This window comes from Struthio camelus, chromosome 12, assembly GCF_040807025.1.
Source record: "Struthio camelus isolate bStrCam1 chromosome 12, bStrCam1.hap1, whole genome shotgun sequence".
NCBI classification, from domain to species: domain Eukaryota; kingdom Metazoa; phylum Chordata; class Aves; order Struthioniformes; family Struthionidae; genus Struthio; species Struthio camelus.
In genome coordinates this window covers 10,479,571-10,497,851 of record NC_090953.1, presented here as the reverse complement: position 1 = coordinate 10,497,851, position 18,281 = coordinate 10,479,571, and the positions used below count along the sequence as shown (strand labels likewise).

The window sequence follows — 18,281 nt, the reverse complement described above, 5'->3', positions numbered from 1 at the left end:
CTTGCCTCACTTTAGAATATGTATCCTGTGCCCTGCACATGTAGGTGTTACCTGCAAGACACTGTTTTCAGAAATACCACCCTTTATGGCTACATAAAGTTGTTATTCCATATAGTTGTTACTCCTACTGATGCATTCACCTACTTCATGAGGAAAGCAACAATATTCAGGAAATCCAGCTATGGTTTCCTGCAATGATAGCCAATGGTGTTTCAGTAAATTACATACAGCGCCTTGCCTAAAGTCACTATCTGCTTAGCTATCTGTTACATATTAACAGTGAATGCTTCCATTTCAAATGGCTGATCAACAGCTCTTGTGTGGGTCTGCACAGATATGGCAGAGGACAGTGACTGCAGGACTTGGATCATGTATACAAACACAAGCAGAAGAGCTTGTGTGACAATTCACATGCACTAAGAGCACATGTGCATGCCTATCAACATATGCATGCATATAGATAAGGACAAAGAGAAGAAACGCTTTTTACACAACAAAAGCTTGCTCTAAGTTCAGCATTTCACAGAAATGGTGAGAGACAGAGAGAGAGAGAGAGAGAGAGAGAGAGAGAGAGAGAGAGAGAGAGAGAGAGAGAGAAAACACATATACAACACATATTTTACATTTATAAGTACATATTCCATTGTCTGCTACTGAACATCTTGACACGCCTGATCATTAAACACAGTCATTATAAAAAGTAAACAGAGATTGCAAAACTTCCTAAGAAGAAAGAGAAGAATATCCAACAATCGTAAAGGCTAAAAAATAATTCTACCTTCATCAACTGGCGATGAAAAGGTTCAGCCAAACAGAAACCTGAACCTATCCTGAAACTAGCTCAAATTTGAACTCTGTAAAGAAATAGCGGGAACATGCTCCTCTTCCATGTCTGTCACAGGAACCCTGACATTCATAAACACGTACATGGAATGATGTCCTAACTTTGTCCTTTCTACTTGTTTTTTTAATATGAAAATTTCGGAAGAACATTAAATTTTGGGAGACTGAGGGAGCTGATCCAAATTCACGCTGGCCCAGGGTTAGTGGAAAGACCACAACCAATTTACAGCACTTTTGGATCAGCCAACCCTGCTGACTTTTGATCAGTCAGAACAGCGTCATATACAATAAAAATGGGGGCAAACCATATTTGATTTTCCTTTTTCCTACCTGGCCATCCTTTCTGTGTCAGCAGTACTTTGATCATCTTCCCACCTAGAAACAAAATAACCAGCTCTCTAAGCTAAGGCACACATACTGGGATTTTTTGGATTCGACCATCCCCCTCTTTTCTCTCAGCAGAAGATCTCTATAGAACACGCCTACCTTGCAAACTTTTCCTTATCACCAGAGATTTGATCACCATCATACCTGTAAAGAAAAGACGGTAAGTAAATTCACAAGGCTTATGCATCACGTGAAAGTCAACACACAACAGAAAGCAAAGAGATTTGCAACTGCAAACTATTACAAATGAGGACATGTGAATGAAAATACATAGTTTGATGAAAATTCCAAGCCATGCCAATTTAAAACTTCATTTTTGAGTATTTAAAAAGGTTCAAGACATATTTCATTGGATTTATGCAAACACTTTGACATACACTCACTGCTTGGGAAACTTAACACCAGCACCATTACAGAAAACACAACTGAACTTTATCAACAGCAGCTTATGAAATATTCATTGCTGTATTGGATGTGAACTGTATCTTTTCCAGATTGCAGCCACAACCCACTCCACTCAGCAGAGGGCACTGATGGTCTACAGATAATACGGGAGGGCAGAGAGATACACTTAAGTGTAATTCATTATATAAGGACACTTTCAGAAAAAAACTGTAATAGGTACATGTACTGTACCATCTGTTGGAAGTACTGGCAAAAGTCAGCTAGGCAGATGAAACTGCTGGGTAAGCAGGAGTGAAATTAAAACTGGCTTCAATCCCTAAAAGTAGACATACTTTATTAAAAATAAATAGACGTTAGAAGCCCAAACAGGTACTTGCAGGGTATCACCAGCTACATTCTGGAAGAAATTAGGATGAATGGGACTTTTGACCCATGGGATTAAAGCTTCACAGCTTCTGAAGCACTGCCCCAAAGGCATGCAGCAATGTGACAGCCTACTAAAAAATGACACTCTCCTCTTCCTTTTCCTTTCCTAAAAACGTTCTAATCCTTTGAAATTAGATTTTGCTAAAATATTTACAAAAATATACATTTTTTGAAAAAGACCTTGCTTTTTGAGAATTCAAAATGCTTGTTCCAAAACAGAAAGCACAGGTTATAGGGAATATAAAAATTTGACTGTTTTTCTAGAACTGAAGAATATTACTGCTCAAGAACAGTCAAGTGAAATTTTGTATTAAAATTATGCCTTTCCAAAAAGATGGAATTTGTTACAACAGAGATCCTGTGAACTTTCCATGTATTAGCTAATAAGGTGATACAGCATAATTAAGCATCTTTTCTCTTCTAAAAAGCTTATAATTAACTTTTTTTTTCCTCAAATCAACTAAAACTAATTGTATGTAAACCAACTGTGCAAGTTCCTCTATAAGGCTTCATATTTGCCTTCTTCATTGAGTCCCATTCAAACTCTCAAGGCAAAACTTAAGTGAGACTTAAGCTGTATCTCTTTCTGCCTTGCGTTTAACACAAGTACTCTCAAAACATCCAAGAGAAAATGCCCCTATTCTTCCACTTGACTCTGCCCTGGGAATAGACAGCGCCCAAAAAATTCTAAACAAAAAGACAGACGCAATGAGTAATGGCCATATGCCATCATATGAGAAGTACATGCATATGTCTACACATGACAATGAGATGCCATGCAGAGATACCTGAGCTGGACTTGCAACTCTCTGAGAAGCCAGGTGTGTAAACTCATGTGGAGCATCACTACTTTTAGTGCTTGTGCTAGCTTGGGGCTTGTTTACCCATCCTTGTCTGGTTGGCTGGGCTGAAGATGTTGCTCCAGCTACTCATTTGTCCCTGGCAATCTTCCAGCTGACCTCTTTGTGTGCATGCTGCTTGAGCTACTTCAGTCAAAGCAAGCTAGGTTGGCTTAAACATTTAAACAGCAGGTCTTTGCCGACCACTGCATTTTGACCGAGGTAAGTTAGGAATCAGTCAAGTGAGCAATTTGGAGAAGGGAAAAAGCTCTAATAGGAGGGCACAACAAGGAACAACGTCTCCTGGTAGGACAACCATAGCCAGAAGAGGATGTCTGAACATGGCCCTGGGCACCTCTGTACAATTTTTCTGTACTCTCTCTAAAAGCAGAACAATTCAGGGGTTTTAGAGTTTTTAAGTACCTGATTAAGCACACCACAGCATGTTCCCCCAGTAAAGATAAATGAACTACTGGCTCTCTCCTCCCCACAATCAAATTTTCAAAGGCTGAAGCCAGGACTGAGAAAGCTAGCTGCCTGTGCACCACTGTGACCACAAACCCTGATGCCTATTTAGGCACAATTAGGTCACCGTATTCATAAATCTTGTTCCCTTAACATATATCTACTAGCAAGCATCAGGATTAGCACTCGGATCACCGGTTTTAAAACTAGAGACTGGAATATTCTTTCTGTAAACGTCATCGACTAAACAGGGGTGCTGTTGGCCTTGTCCAGCAGGTTATGATAAGGTGTTACGACACATCTTCAGTGTACTATCATCTTCCAGACTCACCAGAAAGATCATGTTAAAACCCTACAGTGACAGCTGTGTTCGAATATGGCTGCTGTTTTACATTTGCAATTAGAATTTAAATAATCAACAGTCATCTGCAGGCATCAAAGTATCTATCCTCAGTGCAGCCCATTGATTTCTAATGGAAAAACGCAAACAGCGTGACCAGAACAAAAAAAAGAGTGAACAATGGCAATGATGCTTTGATGTTTTTATCTGTAGCCTGGAATATTATACTAACATTTATTTCAGCCACTTTTACCCTTCAGTTACAACTAATGATATATAACACACTTTAATCTTAAAAAAAAAAACCAAAAAACAAAAAAACCAAATTCTAGGATCTGTCACGTTTTCTCAATAAACAATTAACATTTACATTAAATTCAACATAAAATTGATTTTCAGTGGCAGAAAGACAACTTCAGCAATGAGAACTAATCACAGTTCATCTACAGCAGTTGAAATACTGTAGGTAAGTCACAAATTTTCTCATTTGATACAGCTGCAGAGTGAAATTATGACTCACACACTTGTCTGCTTTGTAAGCCAATAACTACATTAAGCAGATTTCCACCAGGATGCAGAGAAAGCTGGTAAAAACAGTAACTAGAATTTAGGTAAAACCATTGGCAATTTCTTCAGCCCATATTCATACAGACTTATAAAACAGCAATAGCCTGACAGCTGTCTTTCTCCACTGAACAAAGGTCAGCAATTTGACCAACTCTTTACAAATGCTCACCTTGAAAATTTGCTGGGACCCTCTCCATCTTCATCATCAAAGTCCATTCTGTAAGAGTAAGATTTCCAAATCACTAATCATGAAGGTGGCAAAGATGACTTGAACATTCAAGTCAGTAGTTCTCAGCCTCGTTCAATCTGTTATTGACCGGAGGTGTTAATGACTCTAGTTTCCAGCCTTGCTCATGTTCTCCAGACCTCCTAAAAATAGCTCATCAGCTGCCAGAAGTCCAAAGAACACAGGTTAAAAAAAAATATGCATGTATCAATCTGCACTACTAAAATTAACAACTAAAAGGAAACACTAAATGAACGCAGTTCTTGTGAAATGGTCAGGAATAATACCTATTAGTGCTGACAGAAGTTTAGAGAAATCAGCGGAGAGTCTACGTCAGAGGACTGAAATTAAGGCTGAAGAAAATAAAGTTTAAAGTTGACACAAAATAAATACGAGGCAACTGTTACTGTCCCAGTCTACAGAAAGTACATTAGACGGAGAGTAGAATAAATTCCCGACCTCTCTGCAAAGAGGATTATTTACTTCACCTCTTTTGATTTAACTGTGGTACCTCTTCTAGAGGTATCCTAACCATTTCACACAAATTACTCACCAGTCTGTAGATAGCAATTATTTTACTATATGAACCAAGGCCTAACTGAAATGAGCTACGGGTCTACCACGCACCTAACTTACCTGGCTTGTGTCCTGGAGCTTCTTCTTAAGTCAGTGGAAGAGAAGAGCTCTTCCTTGGGCCAAATCACAGCCCTTCAGTTAAGCTCCTCCAGGGAGCCATAAAAAGCAGGAACCTCTTTCTTCACTAATTATGCATACAAACTAAGACTGACCTCCTAAGTTAGCCACCCCTAGTTAGGAAGTACAACAGTACAGTTAGATAGTATCTACTGCAGCAAGTCCAGTGAACGGCTACTAAGATGATGAAGGGACTGGAACATCTCTCATATGAGGAGAGGCTGAGAGAGCTGAGGTTGTTTAGCTTGGAGAAGAGAAGGCCCAGGGGGAATCTTATCAACATATATAAATATCTGAAAGGAGGGTATAAAGAAGACAAAGCCAGACTCTTTTCAGTGGTGCCCAGAGACAGGACAGGAGGCAATGGGCACAAACTGAAACTCAGGAAGTTCTATCTGAACACATGAAACAACTTTTTTACTGTGAGGGTGACTGAGCGCTCAGACTCGGATACGTTGCCCAGAGATGCTGTGGAGTCTCCATCCTTGGAGATGTTCAAAAGCCGTCTGGACAGGGTCCTGGGCAACGTGCTCCAGGTGACCATGCTTGAGCACGGGGGTTGGACTACATGATCTCCAAAGGTCCCTTCCAAACTCAATTAGCCTGTGATTCTGTGACTCTCCCCTTCCTGCTGATGACATTAAGTCACTAGACAGTTATGTAAAAGTAGTATCATTTCCAAAGCGTTTAATACATTTTTATGTCTCTAAAAAGAGGTGGACAAATATTTATCCCAATCATAAGGAGGTGCCTCTGGTATTAAGGAAGACTAAGAACCAATCAAATATATAATTACCACATACAACCGTTGTATTAGTGTAAACTTATTACTTTTAGTAAGAAGATACATTAATGTAATATATAGATCTTGAATAGTCAATTCATGTAGTTCGCAAATGACTGTTTTCTTTTTCAGACATTTTTGTGGGGTTGCTTTAACCTTCTAAGCTTTCTAACATTTCAGCACAGTAAAACTTTATTCAATTACAGATTCCACGTTGGTAACACTCTTTATGTTAACAAACTGATATAAGTCATAGTACCGGCAAAAAAAATCCCTGCAAAATGACAATACTATATATCTCTTAATATTAAAAAAAAATACCAGTTAAAAATTAAGATTTATACGTTAAGAGGGTAGGAGCAGCAGCATAAAAGCGCTCCTCAAAATTAAGTGAAGAATAGAACACACATTGTATGAGTGCCAGTTAGACAACACTACCTCGCTTGCTAATTCTGATATCAAAGTCAGAATGCTCTCTAAAAGATGTTTCCAGCTCACAGACAACTATGTACAATCAGTTCAGCAAATAAGCACAGGAATCTGAAACCGTATAAGACACAATAATGTTTTCCAGATGGTAACAGTGATTATTCATTTCTACAGGAAGCAAGGAGAAAACCATTTTCCCAAAAGGGTTTTAAGAAAAGATGCGTATTTAATTCGGTTGAGGTTTGATGCAATCATAATTTTCACTATAAATTACATTTTGCTCACCTAATTATCACCAAACCCAGTTTTAAAAACACTTCACTTGCCAGAGACCTCTCAGCTGTATTGTGTAGAGCACCACCGACCTCCAGCGGCCAGCAAGATATCACTTGTGCAGAAGTGCTTACAGCTAACCCAGGATCCAGCCAATGTGCTATCACCCCAAAATGTGGCCTTCATTGCTACCATCTCCAGACACCCTGAATTTCCTCAGACCTGCTGCATACAAAATACTCCTATCGATTTAACACTTACGCATTTTCATCTAGCTGAAGCTCTCATGTTATCCACCTGCTTCTTCTCCACATAATAAAGTGCCTATAATGTGACATCCCAAAACAGATGTCTGTGTTACTTGAATTCTAATGTTTCTACCCGTACCCAAAACATGAAAATCAATGTCTTAGGAGAATTGTTTCTTTACAAGCAGAGCACATACTCAGGCAGGCACTGGGCTGTGTCCACCCCTTGCAAAAATCATCTGTTAGGCATATCCTTTCCCGGTCTCACTGGCAAATGAAATGCAATTGAGATAAGACCTGGATTTCAAACTCAGAGAATAGGGGACAGCAAAAAAATACACATGCCTACTCTGAGGAAAAGTCTTTTCCTTGGAGGGTATTTAGTAAGACATTGCTTTAATTTGAGATGGATTCATTTTGTAATTCCTTCTCTTCCGCTCCAGTGCACTAGGATCCCCTGCCTTGGTAGATTTCTTAGCTTCCAGTCAAACACTCCAGCTGGGGGCTGAGAGAAAGATTTTCCCAGATAAATCAAACATTGGCTCTACTTTGTTTGGGCTAGCTTATTATTACTGGAATACAGAGAACTACAAATAATACAGAACCTGATTACAGTTGAGGGGCTGATCCTGCTGCCCATGCTGTATACATAGTTCCAAAGGAGTAAATGGCGCTAAATGCACCTACTTATCCAGAGAGCTGAATATCAGCTTATCTTATAATATTTCCATAGGTTGATATCCATAGGTAATACCTACTATACTTATACTTGGCTCATCAATGCAGAATCTAAGTGCCTAGGGTGCAATACGAGACTGTGACAGACTAAATCTCTAAATAATTTTTTTAATCTTTGCTTTGTTAAACTACCTATAAACCACTTAGAAATCTTGATTTTATTCCAAATAAAAAAGATGAAAAAAATTCAAATTAAAAATTGAACATGAAGTTCATAAAAATGTTAATACTTGTAAAAATGCAACAGCAAATGCATTTTTGCCTGTCTATTAATAAGCAAGTTTCCTATTTTCATACTTCACTGTGCAAAAAGAGAGAGAGGAAAGAAAAAAAAAAACCTGTCAGAATCTGAAAAAAAACCCCTCAGGTTTAAAGCAAGCGATTCTAACTTCCTGCCTGAATCATTTCAATTGCATTACAGTAAGGCAAAGTGAAAGATAAGAAATCAGTTGTAACCTTAGCAGAACACAGCAGAGCACGTAAAAAATAATATTCCAACAAACTCCTCTTATAGATAAAATCTTCCATTCAGATGGAATATATTGCACATTAACAAAACAGTACAAGCCGCCTCCAAGAAGACAAATGATACCATTTCAGAAGTTTCAAAAACAGTACCTTTTATCTTCATTTAAAATTCTCATTAAGAGGCTTTAAAAAAAGAGCTGCACTACACTCTTGTTTTGAAGGGACAGCATAAATCTTGTTTTCTTCTTTCATACCGTTTGTGTCAATTGTGAAAAGGTCTGATGTATGAGGTATTTGTAAAAAGAAAAAAAAAATCTTCCTCAAAAGGTGTGTGGTTTTCATAGGCAACTTGGCAACAATATTTTTTAATTTTTCATTTTTAATTAGAAACGTTTTCATACGAGAAGAATAAAACAAGGTTGTCCTGCACAGATTTAAAAAACTGAGATGAGAATTTGAACATTGCAACAAAAATGATTACGTAAAATTGCAGAGAAATGTCAAAAGACGGCTTGCCATGATTAAACAGAGCAGGAAGGGGACAGGCAGGAACGCTCAGGAGCAGATGCAGCTGCGATGTAGATGGGGAGCCGCATTATCACCCTTTGTTCTACACAATACAAGGGGCTACATCCAGGAAGGGAGAATAACGGACTACAGCTTCTTTTTCCCTGTATCCCCTCAGATCTTACAATTATGCATTGCAGAAAAGACAAGATCATCTGCTGAACTAAATCAAAACCTATACATCTGTAAAACAAACAAACAAACAAGAAACCTGAGGACAGATAACCAAGGAATGGGGAAAAAAAGGACTCATATCTTGTAGTACACAGAGCTTAAAGAATAACTTCTAAAATAGTGAAAATCACCTTAAACATAAAGAATTGACTTTACATCTATCTGAGGTAGTCAATATAACCTCAGCAATGTGTTATCTTAAGCACTACCAGGCTATCATTTTTTTCTGTAAAACACTTGGTATAATTTATAGAGAGGAAAAATATTTTTCTGAGCTGTTGATGAAGCTAAATGGCTACACCACAGAAACACCTTCTGGGTAGCCAATGAGTTTAAACTGATCTACATTCAAGTCCATACAGTAATTATTCTGCCAGCTTGCCTCAGCAATTATGAGAAAAGAAACAATTTTCAAGGATAACTGAAGCTGGAAAAGACGACTGTGCTCGCTGGCTATATTCCTTTATGCTTGATACAAAGCATTCATTTCTAAAATGCCCAAGGATTTAGGTGTACAAAGATATATCACCAGGATAGTAATGAAAGGACCAAGTGTTAGCTGCAACTTTGTTCAAAGAGAAACTACAATGAATCAGACACAGCAGGCATTCTTTCCCTCAAGGTCTGGATACATACGCACGGAATGAAATAAACGTACTCTCTTCTCAAGCTTGAAGGACTATGGTGCACACATAAAATACTACCTTCTGGATAAAACTGCAAATCTATACTATTCACAGAATTTGCCTATTAAATGCATTTCAAATGACTTGAGTTTATGTTCCTCCCATCCTCCTCCACTCCATTTCCTTGCAAATAGAAGATGATACTTGAAATGCAACGTTTAAAACTTAGCTTTCAATTAATATCAAGTCTGTACTTAATATAATCATAAGATCTCAGTCAGCAGCATCAACCCTTGTATTCACAGTTGACCTGGTTTAGGATTAAAAACGAAAACAAAAAACAAACAAAAAACTATCCTGTAACTCAGAAGTATAAACAGTTGTATTTGTTATGTAGCAACGAAGAGATGTTAATGCTTTCTTTTCTCTTTTGAGTGCAAGTCTGGATAGGCCTTCTAATTAAACAGCTTCAAAATAAAAATGTAATCGCTGTCAAATAGAGATTTCAGGAGTCTTTATGCCACATCAATTTAATTCCACATCCGAGGCGAGGCGCACCTTTTCCTTTCTGAATTCATTCCAAGAACGAGAGTCAAGCATCTTGGCCACTGTTACTTGACCAGACACCTAAAACCGGCAATATACCTTGGCAAACAACTCCAAGAGTAATTCTCACAAGGAATAATGTCTCTCATTAGATGTCCATCAACGAAGATTTTATTCACATTATCGATCCTGTCAAGTCTTACTACTGTTACATTAACGGCTAAACGTAACACTAATCAGTCTCTTTTGCAGGCGCTCTCCTAACAGAGATATCTCTGAGAAAGGATCACCTAAAGACCATTATATTTTTGACCAACCTTTTATAAAAGCAGGTATTCTGGAAATACTAGTAAGTAGTTTTCTGCCTCTCTGCAGCTCTTGATGTACTTTTCTTCCAATACAGACAATTATTATGAGTTGCCATTCAACTATGTGTATGTGGAAAAACTAACCCTATACCATATGAACCTCTATATTTGGACAGAATAAAAATTATTTTTTCCCTTAGCAGAACTTTCAGCTAGTTTATGAGCTGAGCCTGATACCGGCCTTCTCTCCTAGAATCTGAGCGACTGCATTGCATATCCAGTGAGGCCTAGAAGACGACAGACCACTATCTCTGAAAAGCGACTGCTTATGCTGTTTCTGTACCTGGGACTAGAAAGAAAACATTTTTAACAGAAAGCATCTATTTGAGAGATTCCAAGTCCCAATTTTCAGATGAAGTTGGATAAGTTTGCATGTGCAAGTTGGAACACGTCTTGCTACCCTTATTCATGTGATAAATCCTTCTGAGATTAAAAAGATGTAGGTAACACACAATCATCACATGAACAACAGCTACAGGATCCAAACTCCATCTCTGGATGCTTTGCCAAATCTGAAAATCTTTTGAAGCGTGCAAAATAACAAATATAATACACTTTTCAGCAAGTTTAATCTCGCAGGAAGAGAATATATTGGAGAAGAACAAAACATCAGTGACTAATGCCGCAATGCAGTTTGCATACATAAACGTTACATAAATATAAATCTATATATTTTCATTTTTCAATACAAATTGTTTCCAGTTTCAGCCCTGGAAAAAAGGAAATGGCTTACCCAGAACGGCGCTTTCCTCCTCTGGAAGGCATGGATCCTGCCATTCTTACTTGTCCACTTGCCATTGGTGCAACTGGCAAGGCCACGGAGCCAGGAATATCTGATGCCATTTCTGTAACACAGGGAAGGGGGGATGAGAGGGGGAAAAAAAAGTCTTTTAATCTCCAACAGGAGACGCCTGTGATGACAAAATCAGAGAAAGGCCTTTTGTAAAATAAGCAGTGCAGAGAAAACTTTCCTTTCTATTTCTAAGCTGAAGTAAAGCCTCCTATAAAAATCTAGACAAACGGTAGCAAATTCACAGCTCTCCTACAAGCCCAGTTTTGTCAATAGCTATTATGAGTGCCTTGGGAGAGAATGAGAATCACAGTGTATAGATGGATAGATACCTCTGTATTTCAATTTACCTGTCAAGTTGTTACAATTTTACTTCTCACAAGGGCTACCAGAAAAAGGCTAAAAATCTTTTACAATAGTTAAAATTGCCCAATAGAGATATTCAAAGTTGAATTACTCAGACAAATTAAGCTACGGTTCATGTACAGGGATACTAAGAAAAATAAAACTTCAGAATTTTCTCAGTTGGCCCGTGAGGTCAACAGTTTAGAGCAGGGATAAATTATCAGGTGATGCTAGTTTTTATTATTTAGATTTTTGTGCTATTCAGAAAACTGAACTGAACCTAAAAGTCCCAAGTCTTCCTATATGTCTGCATAGCACCATGTAGAATGGAACTGAGTCTGAAGTCTAGGCTGATATGCCATACTTCTGCCAGTGCTCTGCATATAATCACAGATTAATTGGATTCCCAAACCTCAAACCTTTGATCTCAGGAACAGCACCTTACTCAACAATTTTCAGACTACGAATAGCAAGGACTTTTACAATCTATTAACAACATTTCATTGTGCTTTAAAAGAAAAATGGAGTTTAATGCATTTATATCATTTTTTCCTTTCCCATGGATTAAGTATATTTTTGTCTCTCTGCAACTCTCATAAAGAACGTAAGCAATTAAAACTTTTTTAATGCAGATAAGCTTTAGTCATTCTGGACGTAGAACCTGCAGTCACAACATTTAATTATCATGAAAGAAAATACATCTTCTTTCCAAGTTTTTTTAAACCTAGTAGAGTATTTGGAGCTACCGATAAATATATTTACCAAGAGAAAGCAAATCTGTTAAAAAATCTTGTTATTCTTCCCCAACAGATCAGTACAAAACAACTTCAATTACGGAAACTGGAATCCATGTTCTTTCATTATGTTAGGAGAGCGCTATGCCATACTTTACATAAATCCATTATGCAATATTAACGCATTTTTAATAATATCATTTTATCTGTTCATTGATTTCATGAATTTCTTCTAGTACATTTACTTTTATGAACTCCTTTTCAACTAAAAGCAACAGAGCAAAGTACTCATCCAATGTTTTTCAATAAAGGTTCAAGGACAAACAACGAGACCTCTGCCTACAATACCATAGCATGGAGCTTCTTGCTGCATCTAAAGCTTCTGCTATGTGGAAATACTGTATTAACATACATTAGCATATTTACAAACAAATAAAAGCATGCACATCCAAACAACTGGTAAATCACTATTTCCAAAATTAGTACTCTTAGGATTCTAGTGCCAATTATTCACTTGGAACAGTCAAACTCTCATTTCATGGATATAACTGAAGGTCATTTTGAAATGCTCTGCTGACTCATTTGTTAAAGTAGATAGTAAAAAGCCTAATAAATCTACCTGCAAAGTGTCCCTGCCACTAAGAAATACATTTCAGTACAGATCATCAAGGAGATCAGTCTTTAAGAAATAATTGTAAAACAATTTCAAACAAATTCTAAGCCATATTTTAAGAGAATAAAAGTAATACTGTATTTTTGATGAGGAACTCTTGTAGCCTAGCATGTCCTCAGGCATAAGACAAAATCCATGAAAAAACAAGCCAAGGGGTGGAAGAATCTCCTCTAAAGCTAGCAGTCCACAAGGCAAAGCTAAGTATTCAACATAACTTTAGAGTGCATTGAAAGGAAAATGAAAGGCTATCCTCGCGCAGCCAAGCATTCCATGCTTAGAGTATCTAAAATAGGTTGAGCAAACCACTTTCGACAGGTCCCTTGCTCTTGCCACTGACTACGCAGGGAACTTGGACAGACAGTTTTAATCAGATGTCTACTTTAAGCAGTTATGACTAAACAGAATGAGTTTTTCCTGATGTTGTGTTCAACATTTAATATAGGAAAACACGAAAGGCAAGGGTAGTTAGCGACTTTCAAGTGGTATGCAGAAACAGGAACTGCGTATTTTTTAAATGAAAAAACATAAAGGTCATAGATAAGGAAATGACCAAACCACAGGTTCAGTCATGTCAGTGTCCAAAAAGAATTCTGAAACAAATGAAACATCTAGCTATGAGGAAAAACCCTGAAGAGTTACTGTGTACGTATCTAGAATCTATAGACTGGCACATCAAAAACAGCACTGTGAAAAAGGCAACTTCTACACAAAACAGCCTTCAAATATGTCCTCCTAATCCTGGGAGAACAAAACTAAGCTCTTTGAGCTGACTGCTTTAACAAGGTGTCTTCTGAAATTTCCGTTTCTAAGATACGAGCACAAGAAGAAAAACCAGGGGTTCCATACACATTGTTTTATGTGAAATCTGAACTCAGAGGGAGGAAAGTTTCGGGCCTTTAAAATCAGAAGACTTCCCATTCTGGCCTGTCACACATTCAGGGTGTTCCAGTACACACGTCACTGCATAAACCTCACAATTTACCTTTCCACTTCTGAGTTTGCCGTGCCCAAGGGACACTAATCTTTGTGTGACCTATTACGGCCTTCATAAAACCCAAGCATGTAGGATATACACTGCTAACAAAAGCAGTTAGTTTTCCAATCTTTCTTTCCTGCCATAAAATAATTATTCTGAGCTCTGCAGATGGAGATACCAGGAGGGCTGGGTCCTTTTCAAGCTGCATAACAAATACGGCGAGGAAAGCAACAACAAGGGCAGCAACCAGCTCCCAGAGACCCCTCAGGTGGGAGCATTCAGGAGCTGAGCAGCAGCATCAGTGACAGCAGCCAAAGCAGCAGAGAGAAACATCCTCTTTGATACCCCACACCCGTCACAGTGTGCCAACAGTGACACCAGAGCACTAAAGAGAGACTTCAGGGACAGAGCCAACAAAGCGACCCCATCCCTCAATTGAAGTTTCCTGGGCGCCGAAGCCGTATCACTGAAGTTAGACGGACTCAGAGAAACATAAGCACTAGACCGTGGCTATAAAACTCTACTCACAAACTAAGCAGCAACCTGTTTTCCCATATAGCTTACAAGAACGTTTGGGGAGAAGATGGAACAGATTTGAGCTGCTTCCCAAATTATTTCCATTTCTAGTCATCATCAAGCATTTAAAAGAATCAGATCTTTGATGTTATTTTTACCCATTCCAAAAGGGGTGTTACAGAGAGAGCAGGATGACTAGAAGGTGGGTTAGTCACAAAGTAGAAGCATGTTCTATCCAAAAATAAGGGCCAATTTGGGAAGGGAGAGCCAAACAGAAAACGTGTGGGACAGTCAGCTGCTTCTCCGAGTACTGAAGATCCAGTGAAGAAGTAAACTATCCACGTAGACTGGAATCTCAGATAGAAATGTTGCGGCAGGTAGGTACTCCGAGGAGCCGAGTACCATAAAAAAGACAGTGTGCACATCAGACAAACAGACCTGAAGGATAAAAAAAAGTACCAGAAGAATAACCTGCAATTGTCTGAAATTACATCAGCACAAAGTTAGGGCAGCCCCTTGCAGGTAACTGAAGCTATTCTGTTGCAGCATGAACTAAAATGATAGTCCAGCACAGCAGAAGCAGGTGTCAAGTTGGTTGCATAAAAAGGACACAGGCTTGCTTGGTCAACAAAGAATCATAAAGATTACGTTTCCAGGCCCATCTACACCCACATCGAGAAAGATGTTAACCCTGATACTCACAGAAGTGTTTCAGCAGCAATGTGTATTAGGAAAGGAGCTGTCTTCTTTCTCAGGTTGGAAGGACTGCTCTTTTGTCAACAGAAATAAGACAAATGTTGCTTTCTTAACCCAAAACTGAAACATAAGAATAAGGGAGTAATGACGAGAAACTAAAATTAGGTCAGGCTGAATGTTCATGAAAGTCATCTAGAACCATGATGGCAGCACTCTGAAAACACCTATTTAAAAGAAGTTCCTTAGTGTCAAATGGAAATTGCTTTCATATTAAAAAAATACACATAGTATTTCACTTCAAAGTTAGAAAGCTACCTAAATATCTACAAAAGAATACAGAAATGCTATTGCATAAAATTTAGCAAAAAGTTGACATTTTTTAGTGAGTACTCTTCCAGTTACAAATTACATGACCTAACAGATCTTGTCTTATGACCATCATGCCAGCCAGAAGCCTGGTTCTGCCACTAATACTCATGTTCATCTTGAGGATCCCGGAGGAGTGGTACTAATCCAGGAAGAATGTCAGTGCTCAATGTAAAAGCAGCAAAATTAGTTCCTACGTTTCTGTCCAGAATGAAATTGACTGCTGAACACTTCACGCTTTGATACAACACTGTTCTCCAGTGCTACATGTAGGTCACGCCCAAATATTTTGAGGTCTTTTCAAAATAAAAGACAATTTGCAAATGTACATTAAAAATACAGGGATAACCTGAAATTGCCAATAATACCCATGTTTATTCCAAACTTGTTATAAAACTCTATACATAACTTAGCTATAGGGATTACAAAACACTTCCCCAAACAAAACACGACAAACATGTTAAATGTTGCACGAGGATATCGTTTTGAAAGTGCATATGCACGGCAACCACTGTATTTAAATTCCTATTACTACTGGAGGTGTTCCTTTCAGCTGTAAAACTAATGGTCTGAACCACAATCACAACAAGAATTACTGTATGGTACAGCATGCAAGGATAAATCTGGATTTCTCTTTTTAGTTGGATGATTACTAAACTATGGCCCTAAAGCCCAAACTTCAAATCAAGCCCCACCCCAAACCCACTGATTGAAATCCAGCTCTAACTCCTCTCTAGTACAAATATATAACTTGCTCACTTGCTTAGACACCCTTCGGAGAGGCACAGCTATTTTGTCAGGTATCTTCACAGCTCGACTCCTTTAGCTCTGGAGACGATGTTTTTCGCTTTGCTTCTTTAAACACGCCGCAGCTGTACATCCCCTCGCTGTGAAGCTTTGAAATACAAGAGCCTGCGCATGACAAGACTTTGCAAGCCCATCTTACAAAAGGACCTTTAATCACACTATTTTCAGCCATTCAATCATTCCAAACTATACTCTACACACCAACATGCGCAAAATAGGAACAGGGTCAGGTTTAAATATCACGTCTACTGAAGTTGACAGAAATCCTTTCACTGACTTCAATGGACTTTGAATCTCTTTGACAGTAACTTTAATGACCAGTTCCAGGTTTTCTATTACATGTCAGGCATCACTGAGCATGCTCCTTACAGTGTTCTTTTATCCTCTAGTATTTACCGTAATAAACTGCATTAAAGTCAGATACCAGTATCTGGTTAAAGCTATGAGATTCTAGTTATATAAATACAAATGTGACAGAATTCTAACCGCTGATCCATAGAAGGACTGAGATGTCAATCTCCTCAAAGTAAACGCAGATCTAAGGGTAGATACAGAATTCAGAATCTGCCCTCTCCTGTGAAGAGAAGCCTATACATACATTTTAAATGTTCTAAGAAACGGATTTCAGGAACTTCTTTGGAAACCGTATTTTTCTATAGCTTAAAGTCAAACAGGAGTTAGATGCATCTCAGCAATAAGATTTTGAGTCAATTGCAAAGGGGTTTTTCTGTCTAGCACAGGGACATTCAAGAATAAATTAAATTGTATTTCTTACTTTAGAATACGCCAATGAAAATATGAAACCATCATGTAGCCAAAAATATTCCACAGAAACACCTATGCTGAAACCTAACTGTATATTAAGTCATCACTATTGCATGTTAGCTATGGAGACTATGAAACAGAGATCACTTTCAGAGAATATCACAAAAGAATATTTTCATTGTTCCCCGATAACTCTACTAATACTGTTAGACTCGCATTCCATTGCCAGATATGTTAAACAGACTTCACATAAGATCGATCTACTGTACAGACAGGATAGGCAGAAAAGCAAAAACATTCCTTTTGATACTCTTAACACAGTTATCAGAACAAATAAATCAGGAAATGTAATAAATCCCACCTTTAAAGAAGAGTCTTACAAAGATGCTGCTTCTTTCTTGTGAATAAAACCTTCTCGGTGAGAAATTTTATCCGCATGTAAGAAGTGTCAGAAACCTCTGGGAAGAAATGTAGCAGCATTGGTATTCTGCTCAGAAAATGTCATCACAGATCTGTTTACCTTAACTGTGGACCATGATTCAGCCAGTGACAACCGTCTTGCATACTGATCAATTTATTTGCAGCAAAATTACTAACATTTTCTACATTAACCATTTAGGTTCTGGAAACAGCTACTAACATAGGGCTTTTATGAATAATATATACATCCTATTTAATTTAAAATTTTCCCCTCCACTAAGATGCCTTGTACTTTGGCGGGGGGGGGGGGAGAGGGGGGCTTCCCTGCATAATCTTGAAGAAAAATTAGGGCATATTGTGAATTACTAGAGACACGTTCCCTTTTCAAAAATAAAAAAATCAGAGTTTCATCATCCTTCTAGCATCACAGGCAAACGTTAAGTAGATACAAAAGGGAATAAATGATACAATTAAGCTAACTATTTTGGGGGACTAGCTATTCAGGAGAAACACTGGGAAACAGGCTAAGAAAGTGACCCAACTGGTGGTCTAGAGGCCATGTCCAGTGTGGGGTCTAATTATCTTGCCCACTGGCTTTTCTACTGTGACTTTAGTAACAGACTAAAGAGATACTGTGACTTTAGTAACAGACTAAAGAGATAGTAAACAGCTACTAGGACGATGCAAAAAATCCATGAGATATCTATTGCATGTCCCATCTGTAGCCTGTGAGAGCAGTTTGCAGTCAAAGACCTAAAAACCGCTATGGTGCCTCTATGCG

At 38.2% G+C, this 18,281-nt stretch overlaps 1 protein-coding gene across 10 annotated transcripts in view; it reads right to left on the bottom strand.

The window, feature by feature from the left end:
- The window catches only part of ARNT2 (aryl hydrocarbon receptor nuclear translocator 2), a 139,454-nt gene that overhangs the window by 76,516 nt on the left and 44,657 nt on the right, over positions 1-18,281 (bottom strand). For 3 of the 10 annotated variants that reach the window (XM_068958365.1, XM_068958364.1, XM_068958366.1), the window contains 2 exons: positions 11,146-11,257; positions 4,442-4,489 (listed from right to left, as the gene is read on the bottom strand). In XM_068958365.1, the coding sequence (XP_068814466.1) occupies positions 4,442-4,489; positions 11,146-11,255 (158 nt within the window). In that variant the 5' untranslated portion in view covers positions 11,256-11,257. Of the gene's footprint in view, positions 1-1,173; positions 1,219-1,329; positions 1,375-4,441; positions 4,490-11,145; positions 11,258-15,148; positions 15,263-17,441; positions 17,563-18,281 lie in introns of those variants that run through there. The other 7 variants (XM_068958360.1, XM_068958358.1, XM_068958361.1 and 4 more) reach the window with 5 other exon arrangements.